The following is a 20635-nucleotide window of genomic DNA, read 5'->3' on the forward strand; positions in this document are numbered from 1 at the left end:
GATTTATTACAAAATATTTCTTATAAAATGAAAGTTAACTTTATCATTTTTAACTTTCAGGCAAAGGTAAAGGAATGGAAATAAATAATTATCTTGGTTAGCTAAATTAAATTTCTTTTATTTTCATTTGTTAGCATGTTAGTAGTTTATGAATTTTTTTCTTAAATGCCGAAAGTTGTAATTACTCAATGTTATATATTTTTAAAAATGTAAAAATTGAGGTTATATTGGTTGAGATGGTAATAACCTAAAAAATGCTCACCTGTTATGGCTGTTAAATTCACTGAAAGCTCTGACTTAATTCTCATATATACAGTTCTGGTAGTTTGTAACTGCATCATAAGAATTAAAAATAGAGAAGTTAAATATATATATATTCAGTCTAAAATACAAATTTTTCTTACTTTATTAAATAATATATTTGCTATTATTATTAATGACTTCTTGCCAGCGTGAGGGCAATTTGTATATCCCATTTTTGAGAAATGTTGTATCTTTTGATGCGAAAAATTGAGCCAGTGCTTGTTTCATATATTCTTCATTTTTGAATTTTTTGCCCTTCAAAAAATTTTCTGAGGTGAATTTCAAACATTCAAACAAGTGACAGTCAAATTCAAACAAGTGACAGTCAAATTCAAACAAGTGACAGTGAAAATTCAAACAAGTGACAGTCGGAAAGTGCTAAATCCGGGGAATATGGTGGATGCGGCAGAATTTTTAGCCTAGTTGTACAGTTTTTTGACAAGTCCTTAAAGCAGCATGTGGCCTGGCATTATCATGATGCAATATAATGTCCTTCCTCTTGAACATCACCGGCCTCTTTTCTTGGACTGCTGTCTTTAAATTATCCAGTTCCTGACAATACTTCTCCGAATTGAGCTTTTTGTTCATAATGTATTCATTCGTACAAGCTCATAATGTATTGGTCCTCGAATGTCCCACCATATACACAACAATCTCTTATTCAGAATCAAATTGGGTTTAGAGGTAGAAGAGCTAGGTTTTCCAGGCTCACAATGTGCCTTTTTCCTTACAATGTTTTCATAGGTATTCCATTTTTCATACCCAGTTATCATCTGGTTCAAGAAGGGCTCGATTTTGTTCCGAGCAAGTGGAAACTATATGCATATGACGTCTCAATCATCCAAATTCTTCTGACTTAATTCATGTGGCACCCATCTTGAATATTTCCACACCAATCCTTTCTTCTGAATATGGTTTGCTGAACTGAATTAAGCCTTTCTGTGATCTCCAATGTTGTCAGAGAAGGATATTGCTCCAACATGGTCTTTACAACATCGTCGTCAATCAAAGATGGTTTCCCAGTACATGGCTTATGAGAAAGGTCGAAATCAACTGTTTTAAATTTTTCGAAACATCTTCTGCATGTTCTATCAGAAACTGTACCTTCACCAAACACTTTCAATAAATTTCTACATGTTTCTGTAGCATTTCTGCCTTGTTGAAATTCAGTGGCGTAAATGAACTTTATCAGTAGCAATGGGTACACTGTCGCTTAACACTTAAAACTAACGGGAATCAACTTTGTTTTAGTTAATTTGCTACATCAGTATGTATACATTAAAGATAAAAATAGAGAGTCAAACATGTGCCAAATAAACATGTACTTACATGTTGAAAATTGTTGTCATAGAAACAGACAGAACTTTCCTTAGTGTTCGTACAGTCCTTAAGAATCCTTAATTTCAGCCAAAATCGGAAGAAGGTCTTTAATTTTAATCATGTGAAATTTCTGTCTGTTTTTACGACTGAAATCTTTTGTGTGAATTGGCATTTTGAAAGTATATTTCTAGCGATTCATTGATAAATATGGTTATTTTTTTAATGGGTTATAATGTGTTCTTATTTCTGATATAAATGGTGGGATATTCGAGTTTCTGAGCAAGAATTGAAACATAAGCATTTCAAAATTGTTTCACTTTTTCTAATGTAGAGATCCTAAACAACTTTTCGCTTCTGGGGATGGGAATTCTTTTATTGGACGGCTCTAAAATTTGGCGATTTTTAATTAAGTTTCTATGGTAAATTATTAATTCCAAGATCTGGCAATTTTTCAACAATTTTTTTTTAAACGTAACATCGATAAGTTTCATTAAAATAATGGCAATATATTGAAATTATATTAAAAATAACATTAAAATGTAACATTTTTATTTTTCGTTGTCATATTATTATAAAGTTCTACTTTGGCCACTTATTTTACAATATTTTGAATCTGAAAAATAAACAAGCTATAATGCACAATTTACGAAAAAGTTCTTAGCAAAAGCAAAATACCTATGTAATTAATTTAAAATATCTTCCTTTTTAATTTTTTCAGGATAAGAATTTTCTCTTGTAATTGTCTCAGAATTCTCAGAATATGCATCAGTTTTCTCTATAAAATTAATTGTACACTTTTTAAATATTTTTGACTGTTTGCTGTTACAAAATTGGTAGGGGTAATTTTTCTTCGGGACATTAGACATTACAACTTGAAGAAGGATGCAACTTGGAAAGTTTAGAAGGATTTGAAGGCAAGATTTATAGACCCACAATTCTAGAAGATTCCAGAAAAATGTGACAAAATGAAAAATGTCTCCATTGGTATCAACGCGCAATGGATATATTTTACAGAAAGTTTGCGATTAATTTCTTACTTTTTGGAGAACATCTGGAACAACAATGAAAACATGATATTTGAATGTATTACTTCTGATACTAGACACAAGCATGGGAAATATTAAAATTGCTTCTAATCTTTTCACATGGGCAGGCATTATAGAAAGGAATTTTTTGATTAATAAAGAAATTGGAAACTGTCAATTTAAAAGATTCTATGTTTTAATACATCATACACAGGTCTGACGCTAGGCATTTTCCCACCTGGTACAGTCGCATGGAATATTAAATTTATATCTGTAGATCCTAAATTTTGCTCACTAGTGCCCTTTTAAATTCTGCTTCTAGTGCCTGCTCTAAATTCTAAGAATTCTGCCACACCAGCTCTGTAACCGGCCCTTACCATATATATTTCATATTTCTTCTAAATGTTCGTATTGCTAAAGAAATAAAATTAGCAGCTTTTTCTATGCATTCTAAATGAATTAAGCTTTTTTTTTTTTTTTTTTTTTTTTTTTTTGAATAACAGAAATCTTTAATTAAATCCAAAAATTCTAAAATGAAAAGGAAACGTGTTGAAGAAAAAAACCAAATACATACAGAGAAAGAAAATTATTCTTCAAATATATATACAGTTATTATTATGTGAATTACTGAGTTATTTATAATTTGAGCCTTTACTATAATTTCCCCGTTTCTATTTCCTTCCCAGAGTGCAAATCACTTAAATAGTTTTTAAACTGAGGTTTTTGGTGTGGAAGACAATATGTTTTTAATCTCTGCTTTGCTCACTGCATTAATTCCTGCCATCTCTGATAATTTGTAATTTTTTGTCTGCGTTATCGCTGCCGACATTTGAATTTGTTATGATGATAAAGTTACTGAGCCATCTTAAGTTAAAATTAAATTGTACAGTCTTTGACCGCTAGTCTACATTTTTTGTTTGAATTTGACTGTTCTTGTTTAATTACATCACCACAAGCTGCAATTGATTTGGTTAGCATAAGAACATGCTTTTAAGTGCTTTTTAAATAAGAGGCTTATTTATACCTTTGTCTGACTTTGCAGTTACTTTCAGACATAGCGATAATTGGTTTCATGTCTGTCGGGAGGGGGTTGGACTATTTAACTTTTACCAGGTCAAATAAACCCTCATAGGTACATTGTGGAGAGGTTGACAAGTTAGGAGATACAGCACACAGAAACTAGTGAGAACATTGGTTTGCATATTGAAAGAAATTTTTAATTCTTAGAAAAGGTGCTTAAAGAGAAGGAAATCAATATAAATTAGCCAAAATGTCTGGGCACGCTTCAGATTTAAAAAACGCATAAATATTTTGTTGAGTGTTGTTGCTACAAAGCATAAATGTTTTGTAGCTTTTAATGTATGATTATCCTAATATAATTAAGACACAATAACACGCCGAAACTTCCCGGCATGGTTCCGCTACGTAGACGATACTTTTACCCTGTTTGAAGGTAATAAAGATGATTTAAATAGAGTTCTTTCAACAATGAATTCTATTGATCCTGCTATTCAGTTCACTTTTGAACTTGAGACTTGCAATTCTCTTCCGTTTCTCGACATTCTGGTCACACGTAACACATCCAACTTCAGTACTACAGTTTACCGTAAACCTTCATCGGTTTGCCTTCCACCACACTTTAAATCATGTCATCCGACTAAACAAAAGTTAGCTTCATTTTATTCCTATGTTTTCCATGCTCTTCAAGTTTGCTCCTCCAGACTAGCCCTTGATGAAGAACTAAATTATTTAAAAGCAATAGCTATTGACAGGGGCTTTTCACCCAACATTATTAATCAAGCAGTTAAAAAATTCTCATCTCAACACACTAAAAGCCACACTCTTATTTTAGGAGATTATAAAAATTCTGTTGTCATTCCCTTCTTTCCATCAATTAGCTATAAAGTTGCACATATTTTGCAGAAATTTAACTTTCGGGTTGTTTATTCTCCCATCAATAAAATTCCGAGTTCTATACTCAAGGACCCCATTCCGGATATGAATTCCTGGGGTATTTATAGGATTCCTTGCCAGTGTGGTTTAATTTGGCCAAACTAAGAGCCTTAAAATTTTGCGTCAAGGAACATGAGGCATATGTTAGAGAAAAGGAAACACAGAAGTCTTCTGTTGCTCAACATTGTTGGTCCGAAAACCACAGTTTCAGTTTTTCTGCTGCCAAAATTATTCAAAAAACATCTTCCATTGGAGAACTGGATTTTCTAGAGGCATTTCACATTCATAAAAATCTTTCTGTTCTGGTTAATGATCCTAATTCCAATCCAAATTTGCCTTCGGCTTTTAGAGAAATTATGTTTTAGTTCTGGTTTCGCCAACAGATGGCGCCACTTGCTTATTCTTGTCCAGGCTTTCTTATCTTATCTAAACATTATTTCCTACCTTGTTCATTTGCGGTTTTGCAGCTGAAGATGATGGTTCAGTAAAACCATCGAAACTAGTCCTGTGAAAATTTTGTGAATTAACGCTGATTTTTGTTGTTTGACTTCTGAATCAGTATCCTAATATAGTTTAAGAATCAATGACATAAATTGCATGTATTTTAAACTGTGAAATTTTATTAGATTGTGATTTTAATAGGGTGTTTTTAACAAATATTGTTAAAAAATAAGTAAAATTTAATAGTGGTCATGTAAATCCATAATGACTAAGGTTATATAAGTACCTAATTCAATTATTTATTTTAACGTGCTGTCCTGCTTTTAGTCAGAAATGTGAATATCATTTTATCTCTAATAATATTAACTTTACAGATCTCATTGGAAGAAACTCTTATAAGATTTTTAAAAGGCATCTCTTTTTACCATATGATTTGAAGTTCCCCCCCCCTTTTATCCTGCTCTACCTGTTGCTAGAGCATTCTCCATGCCTTCATCAGCATTACAGGTTCATTTCAACAATTCATCTGATACGGTGTGTTTGTGCATTTTGGATTTTATTAACCATTCATCTGGCTCATAATAACCTTCAAAGTTTTGTGCCATTAAAAGTCAACCAACCAACCATCAATTATTTATAACTGCTCACCCTTAAAAATTACCTCTGCATATTAAAGTGAGCTATTGCCTTTCATTAATCCTTACCGTGGTACAAGATAAAACACAAAAATGTAAAAATTCATGTAAAACTTATTCTTTGTATCTAGTGAGACCTAAAATAATACAAAGCAATTTAGTATCACCTCTGTTGCTTTAGTGGCTTATTGAAACCTTAAAATATATTAACTGGGTTACAACCCTTGAAACTCTACACAAAGCTATGACTTAACTGCATCAGATAGAGCCCAACTAACTTTCAAAACTTGTGAACCATGCCCACATCAGGCCTTCCAGTTTTGTTCTGATTATCAGGTCTCTCTCTCTAGGCAAGGAGCAGTGGTGATAACACCCAGTCTTTTGTTATAAATCATTCTGATTATGATTTTACTTCCTATTTTAACCTTGCTATTTATCTTCTCTCAAATATGCCGAACTATTATAAGTGTATAATATTTAATACTATTTGATAAATTGCATAAAGTATATTTTATTCTCAAACTTATTAATAATTATGTTAATTAAGTGATGTTTAATAATAATGCATCCTTTTTGGGGGGGATAGTATTACAAAAGGGAAGCTCAAGCAGAGATAATATTTTTAATTGAATTTATTAATTTGTTATTTGCTCATAGCTCCTTAATTTTTTTCATTAATGGTCCTTAAAAGTACTTAATTTTCATGTGCAGAATGTGTATGAACCCTGTTTCCCTCCCATAGACCGAATATATATATTTATGGTTTACATTATGATAATGTGATTCAAAATAAGTCCTGTATGTAGTAGAATTTTTTTACGGTATCTGGTTAAAATTGCTACATTTTTAAGGAGATATAGCTGTTAAAAGTATTTATAGAATAAAAAATATTTAGTGTAAAAACCAGGGCTGTGGAGTTAGATTTTAACTTTTCAGGATAGATTTTTAAAAGTTCTAAAAGAGGTGTCTTGCAAGCACAATCATATTTCTCTATTCTTCAAAGGCCATGTAGAAATTTTGTTTGTATTTTTTCATTTTTATATCTAAAGGCTCTTGGTTCTTTATTTTAATTCGCTTTGCCTTCACCTTTTCAATATTATCCCAAAATATTTCTTAAAATCTTATTCGTCACTAGAAGAAGATGATAGACACTCAATTACAATGTCTGCAGTTGCAGACTGTCCTGATTCGAATTCTCTAATTGTTCTGAGAATATTTTCATTCTTAATAAAAGTTCATAGATGACTTTCTTTGCCTTTTTAATTTGTTCATCATCCAAGAAATTTGGTGTTTCGGATGTCTGTATATTGAACCCAGCAAGATCTCATTGTTTAGCAAACTAGTTTCTCTTTCCTTTATTGAAGAAATGATTCCTTCTGCAATAAACCCTCCATTTCAGAAAGAACAAACATCCCATTCTTCTATTCTCACCTCCTTCAATTCTTCAGATTGCAGCTTTTTTGTGGCTCTATACTGTGTAGAAAGAAGAGTTTCCAATTCTGCAAGATCATTCCACAGTTTTTTTGTTTGTGAAACATTAGGGTTATCTACTTCTAAAAAAGTTCTTAATTCTAAAAACTCTTTATCATCAAATATGTACTTCCTTATTGCCTTGCTTGATCAATAATTGCTCCTTTTACAGCTCGCTTCCTAAGAATGGCATCCATTTTAGGAGTTCTTGTTGCTGCTTACCTAAATTTACCAGTGAGATTTATAACTAAATGAATCAGTTTTGCTAATGGCAAATATCACATCCATCCTTATATTTATTTATTGATATGTCAATAAAATAGAAAATGACTATTTACTAATGTATACAGTCCGTAAATAAAAATAATAACTCAACTTGTCATTAATTTTTTTTTCAATTCATTTCAAACTCAATCTGTCCAACAAAAACTGGAGTCTGTGCCAACCTATTTTTAGCGACTCCAGCTCCAACTCCTTTTGCCTCAAAATCTGCCCAACTCCACAGCTCTGCTAAAAACTTCAAATTGCACCCCCTCCCCCCTCTTTTTTTTCCGTTTATGATTATAGTAGATATTGAAATTATATTAAGTTTCAAAATAATTTTCAGTGTTGTTAAGGATATCTTAAGTACTTTTCTTATCATTTATAGGTAATATACCTACCATTTCAAACAGTGAAGCCAGTTGTGACACAGCTGATAATCTTCTTGATATTTCAAAAGACTTACTATTTGATCCTATCGCTGGTATGAAATTTTTGCTCTGAGTTTTTCTGTTTATTTTTGTTATTGAGCTGTAATTTGATTATAAATTTTCATATGATCAAGCATCAAATTTTGCATTTTATCTCTTTTGAGTCTAATTTTTATTATTATTTCTTTCCAGATGATAAATTACAAGAGCAAATTTTAGATGAATTAATATCTACAGAAAGTAAGTTTCTACTTAATTGCACACTTGTTGATATATTTTATGAAACAAAATGTAAGGTATTACATGTAACTATGTATCATGGTCACTTTGAGTTATGTTTTAAAAAATTGTCTGAGTTATTTATTTGACTGTGCTGCACAGAGCCCTAAATCTCCACTTTCGCTTCATGAAGTCTCCGTAGATATGAAAATAAAACCTCAAAATTATCTTCTGAGCAGGATTGAATTTCTTCTATTAGATAATACATCATTTGTTAGAGGACAGGTAACATAATTGTGTTGTTTATAATATGGAATGTTCGAAAATGTTTTGGATCCCATAACACATTTACCTTCCTCACACCTAAAAAGCAGAAATGGCCTATTGTGCAATGTGATGTCTGTTGTTTCTAATTTGATTTCGAAGTTTTAGTAGAGTGATGTTTGATCTGATTTATAATTCTTTTATTTTGATTAATTTGAGTATTTCTCATGGGTAGGGCAAGTATGGGATGCATGTTTTAATGTACATTTAACATTATGTGCACAGCAATAAAACGTTTGAATTATAGAAGTCAAAATTTCGAGCATAGAGTGAATGATGTTTGATCTGATTTATAATTCTGTTATGTTGATTAATTTTACTGTTTCTCATGAATGGGATTTATGTTTTAATATATATCTTGCACACAATAATAAAACATTTGAATTATCGTAGTTAAAATTTGCAGTTTTAAACATTCTTCATAAATAGTGAAAAAAGAAAAAAATCTGTTGTAGTTTAGTTTCCACTTCAGATCGTGCACTTTTGACTGCGTGATGACAGTAAATATTTACCATACAAATAGAAAATTTAATTTTTCCCTCATACTTCTGAATGTTTTACGACAGCCACAAAGTGGGATTTATAAGCTCTTCAGTATATAGTCAAAAGTCGTTAATTCGGACACCCATAATCCGGACCTCAAAGCTACAAGCTTTCTGCGCATGCATCGAGGTTGACCTTTACGGCTGCCAATATGCGTGTGCGCGCACGCAAAATACATTTACGAATGCACGTTTAATGTATAACGGACGGTATAAGCTAAGCTAAAATTATCTAATTCAGTTAATGTTGCAGATTGTGTTGTTCCTTAATCTTCGAATTGGATTCGGCTTATTATTTTTTGCAGACTGTTAGAGCAATTTTATAAAAGTAAGCTTGAACTTTCGGTTATGTCAAATAGAATTTTTGATATATATTTACTAATACGTAAGGGATCTACAAAGCGAAAGTATGTTTCGAAGTCCATTACACAAAAAGTGGAATTGCTGCAAAAAATTGATCCTCTCGATGTACTTCGTCTTTGATATGATATAAATCAAATTCCTCGTCATTATAATTCGCTTCGAATAGTGAAGAAAGTGACAGAGGTTATTGAAAACGAAAAAGTTTTGATTGACAAATTAGTCGGTATTCTAGACACAGCAATTATAGGACTTGAACAGCGGAACTTTGTAACTGAACAAGAAATTATGTCTGTTTATAGAATTAAAGAGAATGTATTATCACATAAAAAATGAAGCAACTTAAACAACTTACATTCAAAGAAATGTTTAATAAAATAAACAAATAAATATTCAACTCCCTCTTTTTTTTTTTTTTTTTTTTTTTTTTTTTTGTAAATTTTGATACTCTTTAGATCATAATTGTTCTTTATTTCATAAAGTACATTTTCATATTTTTTATTTTATAATTTCTGCATGCCATCTTACCAGATTTAAACTGATGATCTATAATCCGGAATCGCCGAAGTCCCGACGAGTCTGGATTAACGACTTTTGACTGTAGTTCTTTGTGTCCATGATAGTAGTAATTCTAAAATAATTTGGTGCAAGGGTACAATTTGGGCTTTTAATAATAGAGTTCTGTGAAAGGGAAAAATATGGTAGGTAAAGACATCGGACATCTACGTAACAGCGTTTTACGTAATGGCAGATTAGTTTTAACTTATTTTTTTTTCCAGATTGATGTATGTTAGTCTGTCACAGATATTTTTCTGTGTAGTAATACTACACAACAAAACCGTGCTATACGGTGGAGATGGAAAATAGAAATACCCATTATTGTCAAAACTGATTAAATCGATAACGACTCGCTTCCATGGATCCAAATGTCGAAAGTGCATTTAATGTTGATTGTCTGGGTGATATTATGACAGAATGTGAAACATCCTTGAAGACTGGTAGCCTGGATGCTATGAAGACTGTGAATTATTCTCATTAAGCAAAAATTCATGAGAAGTTTTGGAGTCAGAAAACCCCTCTTGGGATTCCAGGGTTCGTACGGTCCTTAAAAGTCCTTAATTTTTTCAAAAATGATTTTTGGTCCTTAAAAGTCCTTAATTTTGGCTAAAATGAATAAACGGTCCTTAATTTTGCTCGTTTGACATTTCTTATCATTTCTAATGATTGCCATTCTATGTGTGAATTTCGATTTCTCGTGAATATGGAATTAAAATTGCATGGCTCTTAACCAATCTGTTGGCGGATTTGCGTTGCAAACGATAAAAAAAAAAAAAAAAAAAAAAAAAAAAAAAAAAAAAATTAGCTACCCAAACGAAAGTATCGGTGTCTGATTGGCTATTCACCCAATCTTTTGAAACAGGTGTTATCCATAAATTTAGGCAGATTGTGATGAAAGCGTGAAGCTCGAAGTTCTTTAAGGAGCAAAAGTGATGATGAAGGTGCTTGAGAAAAACGGGGGGGGGATTCTGAAAATATTTGCCAAAATTAGAGCAATCCCCACCTGGAAGGCCACAACCCTTCCGACGCCAATAGGAACGACCTCTAAAGTGCATTTTCAATAAACTGTGGCTTCATCAAGCTGACTACAAAGACTGGATATTGATGGATGACAATCCTTATAAAGCTAAATGTGGTCTTTGTTTGAAACAAATTGAAATTTCTATAATGGGAGAGTCAGCGCTGAAAATTTACATGAAAATTAAGTTTCGTTTTATCATTTCAATTTGTTTTTACTATATGTATGGGATATCGGGATTATGAGTTTATTTCTGCAGAGGGTCTGTTATCGATTTCGCGGGAAATCTGTTGGCTCCATTTCGATTTTAGGTCGCCAAGGGCAAATTCGGTAACGCTAGCCGAGAAAATGTGAAGTTCGGAAATACGTTTTGAAGCTTCAATAGACAATTAAGTATTTGGTTTAAACCTATGTTGTTGATAGTAATGCATAATTTTTGCTAATGGCGATACAATTATTAGTTGAAAATAACTAATTAAAAATTTTTTAATATTTTTAAAGCTGAAAACAACTAATTGAAACTAATTTTCCTGAATTAACTAGACGCAAAATTAACTTTCATGAATTACTAAAGTTATTGGTAGAAGTTTAACTGAAAATATACATTTCGTATTATATATATTTATACAGTACAAAGTCCGAGGTCGGGACTTCAGCGATCCCAGATTTGAGAATTTTCCGGATATTAGATCATTTTAGATCTACTAAGATGGCACGTAGAAATTATAAAATTGAAAATATGAAATCGTGATTTATGAAATCATGAAGCATTTATGATTTAAAGCCTATCAAAATTTACAAAAGAAAAGAGCTTAATATTTATATGTTTACTTTATTAAACATTTCTTTCAATGTGAGTTGTTTGATTTGTTTTCTCTGCTAATACTTTAGACTAATACTATAGACATATAATTTCTTGTTGAGTTATTAAGTTCCATTGTTCAAGTCCTGTAATTGCTGTGTCGAGAATTCCGAATAACTTGTCAATCAAAATGTTTTCTCGTTCAGTAACCTCTCTGTTGCTTTCTTCACTATTGGTAGCTGTATTTTCTGGATTTAGAACCATACTACAGATTTCGTCCTCCTTTAATTGATTGATGATTGGGGCATTGTCATCGCAATGAAAAACTTCTGTTTAACTTCCCTAAATTCTGCCGCCTGGTGCGGCCATGCGAGCTCTGGCGCTGGTTCTCTTTATGTGAATAACAAATCAGTTATTCTTAATTCAAATAGCACTAAATATAATCGTTTGTCCTAATCGTTTTATCTATTTTTAGCATAAGGAAAGAAATTTCTGTTAAATCTCCACTTGTCAACATTTTAGCGAATTAAACTTAAATCTGTAATCGGATAATACTCTGTTATTTGGCGTCGCTGCATGAGTCATCACTCAAGTTGTCATGCGGTGATGAAAGCAAAATACAATAAATAATGTTTTGCGATTTCTGCATCAAGGATATAAAATATTAGTTGCTGTAAAATTAACAAATGTTTCGGTTTGAGATTATGCCAAGCAGATACGCAGCTATGGAGTCAAGCTACTAATCATGCAAATTTATGCTAAAATAATTATTTCTTCAATAATGAGATATTTTATTTAGTGCCAAACTGAGATTAAGAATCGAGATTTCCAGCATGTTTTTTTATGATGAGGAAAAAAATCTAATGCGCATGCGTAAAGCATACCACCTCCCTCCAAAAAAGCCCTAAAAAATTGGGGGTGGCTTTGAAGTCCGGATTTTAGATCATTCCAGATATTGGATGTCCTGATCTCGGAATTTGTACTGTATATATATATATATATATATATAGTAAAAAATGTATATTTTCAATATACATTTCTTATTATATATATATATACATTATATACATATATATGCGATACTTTTTACTAATGCCTTGCATGTAATGCCCCTTTTAGCTGCAAAACATCTTTCCCTTCTCAACTGCAGAGTTTCTTCTAACAGTATCATGAATTTTGTCAAGTTAGAAGAACCATCTACTTCAGGAAAAGATATAACTGCTAATTCAACATCAATAAGTGTAGAAAATAATAAAATCAATTCTTTTCTTTTCAAATCTGAAGTTACAGATGCAGAAATATTGTGGGCTTTTAAGTGCTTCAAAAGCCACTATTCTTTAAAATCGTGCGATGATATTGGGCCGTTATTCACTAAAATGTTCCCGGATAGTTCCATTGCAAAATGGTTTTCATGTGGTGAAAAGAAATGTGCTTATCTGTTATTTTGGTCTTGTCCCTTATTTTAAAACTTTGTTACTAAAGCATTGTAAAAATGCTGAGTGTTTTATATTACTATTTGATGAGACTCTTAATCTGACAAATAAAAAGAAGCAACTAGATATTTATGTGAGGTACTGGCATCACGAAAATAAGTTCAGAACTCAGTACCTTACTTCTGCATTTATAGGGCATGCAACAAGTGAAATTATTTTATCCAAATTTTATGAATGTGTTGAAAAACTAGACTTGTCAAAACTCTTACAAATATCGATGGATGGTCCTGCAGTAAACTGGAAATTTTATGATTTATTGCAACAGGACTTGGCAAAGGAATATAACATTCAATGCTTGACATTAGGGACATGTGGTTTACACATTCTTAACAATGCTTTCAAGCATAGGATGTCATCCACTGGCTGGGACATTCCATCATTCTTTTCCTCCTTATATTGGATTTTTAAAGATTCTCCTGTAAGACATGAAGATTTTTTAAGTATATCTGGCTTTAAAAAGCTACCTGCGAAGTTCTGCTTTTACTGATGTTTGCAAAATGTCCCAGCAGTTTAAAGAGCCATTGAAATATGGGATGACTTCCTACTGTACATTAAAGAAGTTGAAATGGGGAAGTTTAAAAAAAATTCATCAAAATCATTTTAAAATATTCTGGAGGCAACTAAAGATAAAACATTTCTTATAAAATTAAAATTTTTTCTCTCTCTGTCGAAAATATTATTGCCTTTCCTTGAATATTATCAGTGATAAACCACTTATTCCCTTTTTTGCTGAAGATATCTTAAAACTTGTAAATAATTGCCTTCAGCACTTTAAAATTTTGAAACTTGAATATTAAAAAATAACTAAAGCATAAAATCTTTATAAATTTAATTTTAATTATCCAAATTGTTATAATGATAAAAGTAAAGTTTATTTGGGATTCATTGCTGAGCAGTTAATGAATGATAAATGCCTCAAGAAGGACATTTCACAAGCTGAAAATTTTGCATTGAAACAAGAAGGTCAACAATGTGTCTTAACAATGGTACAACACTTAATGTCTAAATGTTCAATAAATTATTCTCTTATTCGAAATGCATCTTGTATAGACCCGCGATTGATGGTTAAAAAGCCCAGAACAAAATGAAAATAGTTCTAACGGTATTAATGCAGAATAAATGTGTTTTACAAGATGATTGGGATGAAATTCTGCTGCAGTTTGGAGAGTTTCTAGACAAAGTAGTTAAGACAAATTTACATGAATTTTCTAATTTTGATCCTCAAAATCTTTCTCTTGACACATTTCTCACTTCTTATTTTCATGATTTTCACTATTCAAAAGTATGGAAAATAGTGAAAATGATTCTTATCTTGTCACATGGACAGGCCTCTGTGGCCTGTCCATGTGACAAGATAAGAATCATTTTCACTATTTTCACTGTGGAACTATTCATTTTCACTATTTCACTGTGGAAAGGGGCTTCTCCGTAAATAAAACAATTGAAATTGAAAATTTAAGTGACCCATCATACATTTTTCAACGCACAGTATTTCACTGTGGAACTATCATTTTCACTATTTCACTGTGGAAAGGGGCTTCTCTGTAAATAAAGCAATTGAAATTGAAAATTTAAGTGACCCATCATACATTTTTCAACGCACAGTATTTGATTAAATAAAATTTTCTGGAGGTGTTCTTAATATCAAAATTAATAAAGAAATGAGATCAGCAGCAGCTTCTGCAAGGTCTAAATATATGCAGTATTTAGAAGAACAAAAATCTTTAACTAAATCTGAAAATTCAAAGAGGAAAAGAAATATCATTGAGGAAGAAATTGATTATATGAAGCAGAAGAAAAAATTTCTTCAAAGGGACATTAAAGATATTACAGGGTTCGTAGCGGTCCTTATAAGTGCTTATAAGTCCTTATATTTGAAAATAAAATATAAAGGCCCTTATAGGTGCTTACTTTTTCTTTAAAGCCCTTATTTTTTTGTTTTTAGTGCTTATATTTTGCTTTTAGTGCTTTTTTTTTTTTTTTTTAATGAACGCGCTATTTTTCCCCGTACCAAAGCCGAAATTAAATAAACAACTTTTCTTCCTAATATAGAATGTCAGATGGTGAATCATACTCCCGGAAATAACTTTTCCCCTTTCTCTGCATTAACGTAACCTTTGGTGTACACGAAGAGTACAGACAGGTGCCCGTCGTTCTATTGGTCAAAGAATTGCGAAAGCAGTAGAAAATTCCGCTACATTCGGCATTCTTTTCCTCCCACCCAAATACTACACATGTTTGAATTTCTATCAAGATCTTAATAATTTGCATTCTCGTTCCGCTTGGTCAGTTCATATTTGTGTTTATTACGATCGTTATATTATGAGCATATATATGAATGTTTATAACATATTTGCAGTAACTGCTGAAGTATAGTAAATTTTCAAAAATGGTTGTGTTTTAACACAGATTAGCTTTCCAAGGAATAATATTCGGAGTGGCTTAAATAAAGGGAAAGTAATCAAATAGTCAAAAAAAAAAAAAAAATTGGGGGGGGGCAATACCTTATACAGTACGAAGACTGGGAGGTTCTCCCCTTTCTCCGCAAAATCTCGAATATTGAAACTATTATAGTTCGCTGCAAAACAAGCAACGGAATTTTCTTTTTTTTTTTTTTTTTTTTTTCCCCCAATCTGGATTGAATAGGACTAAAAGTTCTGCGGTCTGTCAACCCAAGCGAAGAATTATTCTATTCCGGAAATTTAACACTGTCTGTTAAAAATTAGAATGAAAAACACCCCAGTTATTTAGTTCTTTATTCTCCCAATACCGGCAGCTGTTGATTCCGATTGCTTAATATCACGTAGGGAAGAATTACAGCGAACCTATTTTGCAATAACGTTTGCAATATTTTGAAGAGATAATTAATTTTGATGTTCTGTCCGAGATTTGTTTATGAACACTTAAAAGAGTTTTACTGTGCTTGCTAAGCAGAATATTTTTCAGTTCCATTGGTTTACTTTTATATGATGCGCATATTGAAATGTCAAAAGCATTTATTTAGGGGGAAAATTTAAAGAGCGGCTACAGTCTACCCCCCCCCCGGCCCCTCTTTTTCAAGTTACGCTCGACTGTCCGAATATTCGCCAATTTCCAAGTATGCGGGTTAGTTAAGCTTTTACTGTTAAAGGAAATTTGCCTGAAGCAAATTTCTGTCTTCTGATTTCAGAAATGTTCCACTTTTTTACTTAAATTACTTTACTTGCAATATCTGTTAAGGGAAAACTGATATACAATGAAAATTTAGAAAATGTTCAGAATTTAGATTTAAATTATTTAAATATCAATATGAGTGGAAACATAAATTGTATTTATTATTAGGTTCCAAGCGAATACAATAAATATTCCTTATTATTATTTATTTTCTCTATTTTGAACTGAAATTTCATCATTAAATCTTGTAATATAGTTTAGTTCTGCAAAGTTTTTTTTTTTTCCCCCTCTCCCTCTCATTGTAAACTAGTTCTGTAAATTGAACTGTTATTCAAAATTTAAAAAAAAAAAAAAAGTATTCTCTCTTAATAAATACTTCATTTCTCATATTTTAAATTACAAGTCTAATTTTTAAGGTTATGCAGTTGTGTATATTGTAATTAGACAGGTGCTTATTTTTTTAACTAAAATGTGGCTATGAACCCTGTATCAATGAAGAAGTAGATGCTTTAGCAGATGAAGCTGAGACCAGCATGAACATTGATTTGTTTATCAAAGCAAATGAACTTAGAAGAATAGTTAAAGAAAAGGAAATAGACATTAATAAATTAGATGTTAAAATAGCTGAAAAGATTTCAGATTTTAAAAAAACACAAATATTTTGTGTCTTTTATTGTACAGTTTATTATTCTGGTATCTTTCAAAAAAACCAAGGAAATAAATTGTATGTTTACAAATCAGTTATTTTAATCTGCAAAATATTCTTACATTGTGATTATAAATAGCAATTGACTGTGTTTAAATAAATATCAAACAAGTTAAATAATAATCATGTAAATCTCTAAAATAGTGACTGTTATTAGTGTAAAATACACTTATACATGTTTTTAAAGAAATTATGTTCCTAATTCAATGTTATATACTTCATAACTTGTAGGGAGTTAGTTTAATTTTCAAAATTGTTTTATGGTAAGTATTAAAGTGAATTTAATAATAGTGCATAATACACACTTCTGTTAGTTTCTTAAAGTGAAATTACAAGCATGAAGTCGGTTGTATGGATAATTGCAGGATAATTGCTTTATTCTATTCGTTTTTTTGTTTGCTGATAGGTCCTTAATTTTTTCTTTGATGGTCCTTAAAAGTCCTTAATTTTCATGTAAGGAAATGTGTACGAACCCTGGATTCTGTTTTAGAGATTATTTTTTGAATAACTGGATATTTTATCAAAACTTTTTTTCTCCTTCTCATCCTGTTCATCAGTATCTATTTATTAACGTGCATACTTTAGGTACTTCTGTTCTAATCTGATACTCGAAGTTTTAAATGAAAAGCCATTATCTTCATCAAACTGTCTTGATAAACATAAGTGTAGTAATTTTCCGAACTGAAATCTCCTTTTCCAGCAATTATTATTATTTTTTTAATTTTAAAATTCCCCCCCCCCCCCCCCGAAAAAAAAAGATCACTTTGTTAAACGATGTAGTGAAGCATAAACTAATTTTTAATAACTTGAAAAATTTCTATTTTTTGCTTCATTAATGAAATTGTTTGAAGATATGTTTGTAATTGTGTCACGTTATTTATTTTGAGTTTTTAGTCTACTGTAAATTTTCACGATTTTAGCATTAAATTGACCAACTTTGTGAAGGGCTAACTTAGAATAATGGCTTTGTATTTTACCATTGTACTCAGCTAAGGGCTGGATCTGCATGCCATTTTCATGCTTTTCAGTGGCCTCTTTTTTCATTTCCATGGTAATAATTCATAGTAATTTTCTTCATTGCTTGGCTCTTCCTATTAACTTTCTAGAACTCATTATTAATGAAATAAAACATTTATGTGAAAAAACACAAAATCACTTGAAAAATCGGAGTTGTAGGACAACTTATTTATTGAAGTAGTAACAGGTGTACTGATGCTAATGAGCAGCATTGTCTCGAAGGAAGTAAACTAATGTAGTGTGCCAAGCCATGACCGATAGAGCTTGATTTGTATTATAAACAAATATCATATGCTTAACATTTTGCATCCAGACAGGATGTATACCAAGTTGGACATATTTCAAATGGACGTGTACCGAGGAACCCCCATGTACTGTTAATGGAACTTTTTTGTGATTGTCTTCTTTGCTATTCTGATCGCAAATATTTGTACTGAAAAAGCCATTATCACTAGTTTGTCACAGAAATGATTATTATGTATGTCTTTTGTTCTTTGATAATTTATAATGGTTCACGTGTGTAGTATTATTTAAAAATTAATTCACTGATTGTTTAGAATGCATGTTATAATGCATTTTTTCAAATTATATAATGTTTAAAAAATAAAATTATTGCTTATTGCTGAGTTCCAATTCATAGAGCAAAAAATTTCACCTTGTTATGGTAACGTTTTATTATTATCAGCTAATACAAGATAATACTATTTAAGAACTTAAAAGGGGGGGAATCGACTGATAAATAATAATTTTGTCCAGTTAAGTTTTGTGAACAAGCGTCTTTTTGTATGTTTGTTCAAAAAAGAAGGTTAATGAGTCTACAGTCCTGAGGATTCGTGTAATGGGGATTTAAGATTTTCAAATTTTATTATTTCATGAAATATTTTCCCTAAAGTAGGGATGAAGTTTTTTAGCAGGCAAATTCTGGTTAAAGTACCTGCATAAATTGTTGTAAGATAATTTAAATTCAGAATTTTAAAAAAATTGTAGAGTTCCTCACTTTGTAATTACTAAGTTACTGTTGGAAATGAAGAATCTTAAGAACTGATAAGCGAATAATCGCTTGAGTTTGCGTGACAGGAAACAACAAGATACAAGGGTAACTAACACTTTATTATTCCAACTAAGTATTAACAAAACTCCAGCTTGGAGTGTACAATAAAGCCAACACTTTGGCTTGAACTTAAGATACTAAGCATTAGTTAAATTAAAAAGGTGTATCCGAAGCTATCAAAATTCTAACGGAGTTGGCCGTTTAACATTAATAGACCGCGAAGCTAATAAAGGCCTAAAGTACGGCCGAGTGTGATAATAGCTTACGAGAGAGTAGCCTAAAAAGGCAGACGCGTACAGCCAGAATACCTGGTATCTCTCTCCCTAAGACGTGGTTAAATACCACTCTTCCTCATTATGTATTCGGCCCACGAGTGGTCGCTGAACACTGGTAGTTCGGTCCGAGGTTCGAATCCCACAAACGGGCTGGCTGCATGGGCGTTTTCGTGGTTTTCCCCATGTGTAACGTTTATACGAGCCAGTTTCCCTTAGAAAGTCCTCCACGAAGGCATCCCTCCCCTTAGACAGATAGCCCTCGAGGCTTTGCCATAATCACACATACATACATACATACATTATGTATTCAGACGTTATTCTAAAACTAAGTTCTGGCTGGAAGTGGTAAGTTAGTTGAAGTTAAGAATTGATAGGAAAGGAACTTTAACTCAAAATTTAACTGTTAATAAAATTAATATAATCCTTACAAAATTCATTACATGATTGATTGTAATCAATGTAATTGTGTATATAACATGTATAATTCTTTATTATTTCAAAGCTAATTCAAATTATTTATTATTTGTACTGATCAATGCACTTTCAAGTTATCGAGAAGGACAGAAACTGTATCAGAATTTTTAAATTACTGAATGATAGTATGACCTTAACACCCTCTGAGGAGTCGATTTAAAACAAAAAATCATCAGTAATTTATTTAAATTTAACTAATTATCTGAGGCTGTTTTTAATTACTAAAATACAGCTTTCTACTACTATAGTTATTTGTCTTTTTTTCTATACAAAAGAATTTTTCACTTGCGTTTTACATTTTATTTTTCCAATAAATTTATTTGGATTTTGTTAAGTGAATTTTTTGATTAATTAATTAATATAAACTAAATTCAAGTTATATTAACACTTGATCAGTGATTGTCAAAGTACCACCAGTGGTACACAAGAGAAAAATAAGTGGTATGCAAAGAAACAAAGTACTTTTAATTGTTAAATTAAAAAAAATCTCATAAAGAAAAAGAACACTTGATAGAAATTTCCTACTGATGATTTCAAAATAACACACTTATTAACATTTGGCTGAAACTAAAAAAAGATCTTAAAAGCGTTTCAAATAAAGCTATTAATTTTTTTTTTTTTTTTTTTTTTCCTTTTTGCACAACTTATTTGTGTGAACAAAGATTTTCTTCCATGTTATATTTGAAAAATAAATACAGAGTAAAATTAAAAGTAGATTCTAATTTATTGTTAAAAACTAAGTAAAATAAAATGAAAACATTATCTCTCGAAAACCGGCCCACTTTTCACACTAAATTTTAGATT

The 20635-nt window shown here is 31.2% G+C and overlaps 1 protein-coding gene across 1 annotated transcript in view; it reads left to right on the forward strand.

The window, feature by feature from the left end:
- Positions 1–20635, forward strand: part of LOC118200114 (transcription factor E2F5-like) — a 49706-nt gene that overhangs the window by 22072 nt on the left and 6999 nt on the right. Inside the window, exons 7-8 of the mRNA XM_085821258.1 lie at positions 7797–7892; positions 8032–8079. Coding sequence (XP_085677384.1) covers positions 7797–7892; positions 8032–8079 — 144 coding nt within the window. The remainder of the gene's footprint in view (positions 1–7796; positions 7893–8031; positions 8080–20635) is intronic.

This window comes from Stegodyphus dumicola, chromosome 7 (genome assembly GCF_044657685.1).
Source record: "Stegodyphus dumicola isolate Sdum_Otavi_A_Nest chromosome 7, ASM4465768v1".
NCBI lineage: Eukaryota > Metazoa > Arthropoda > Arachnida > Araneae > Eresidae > Stegodyphus > Stegodyphus dumicola.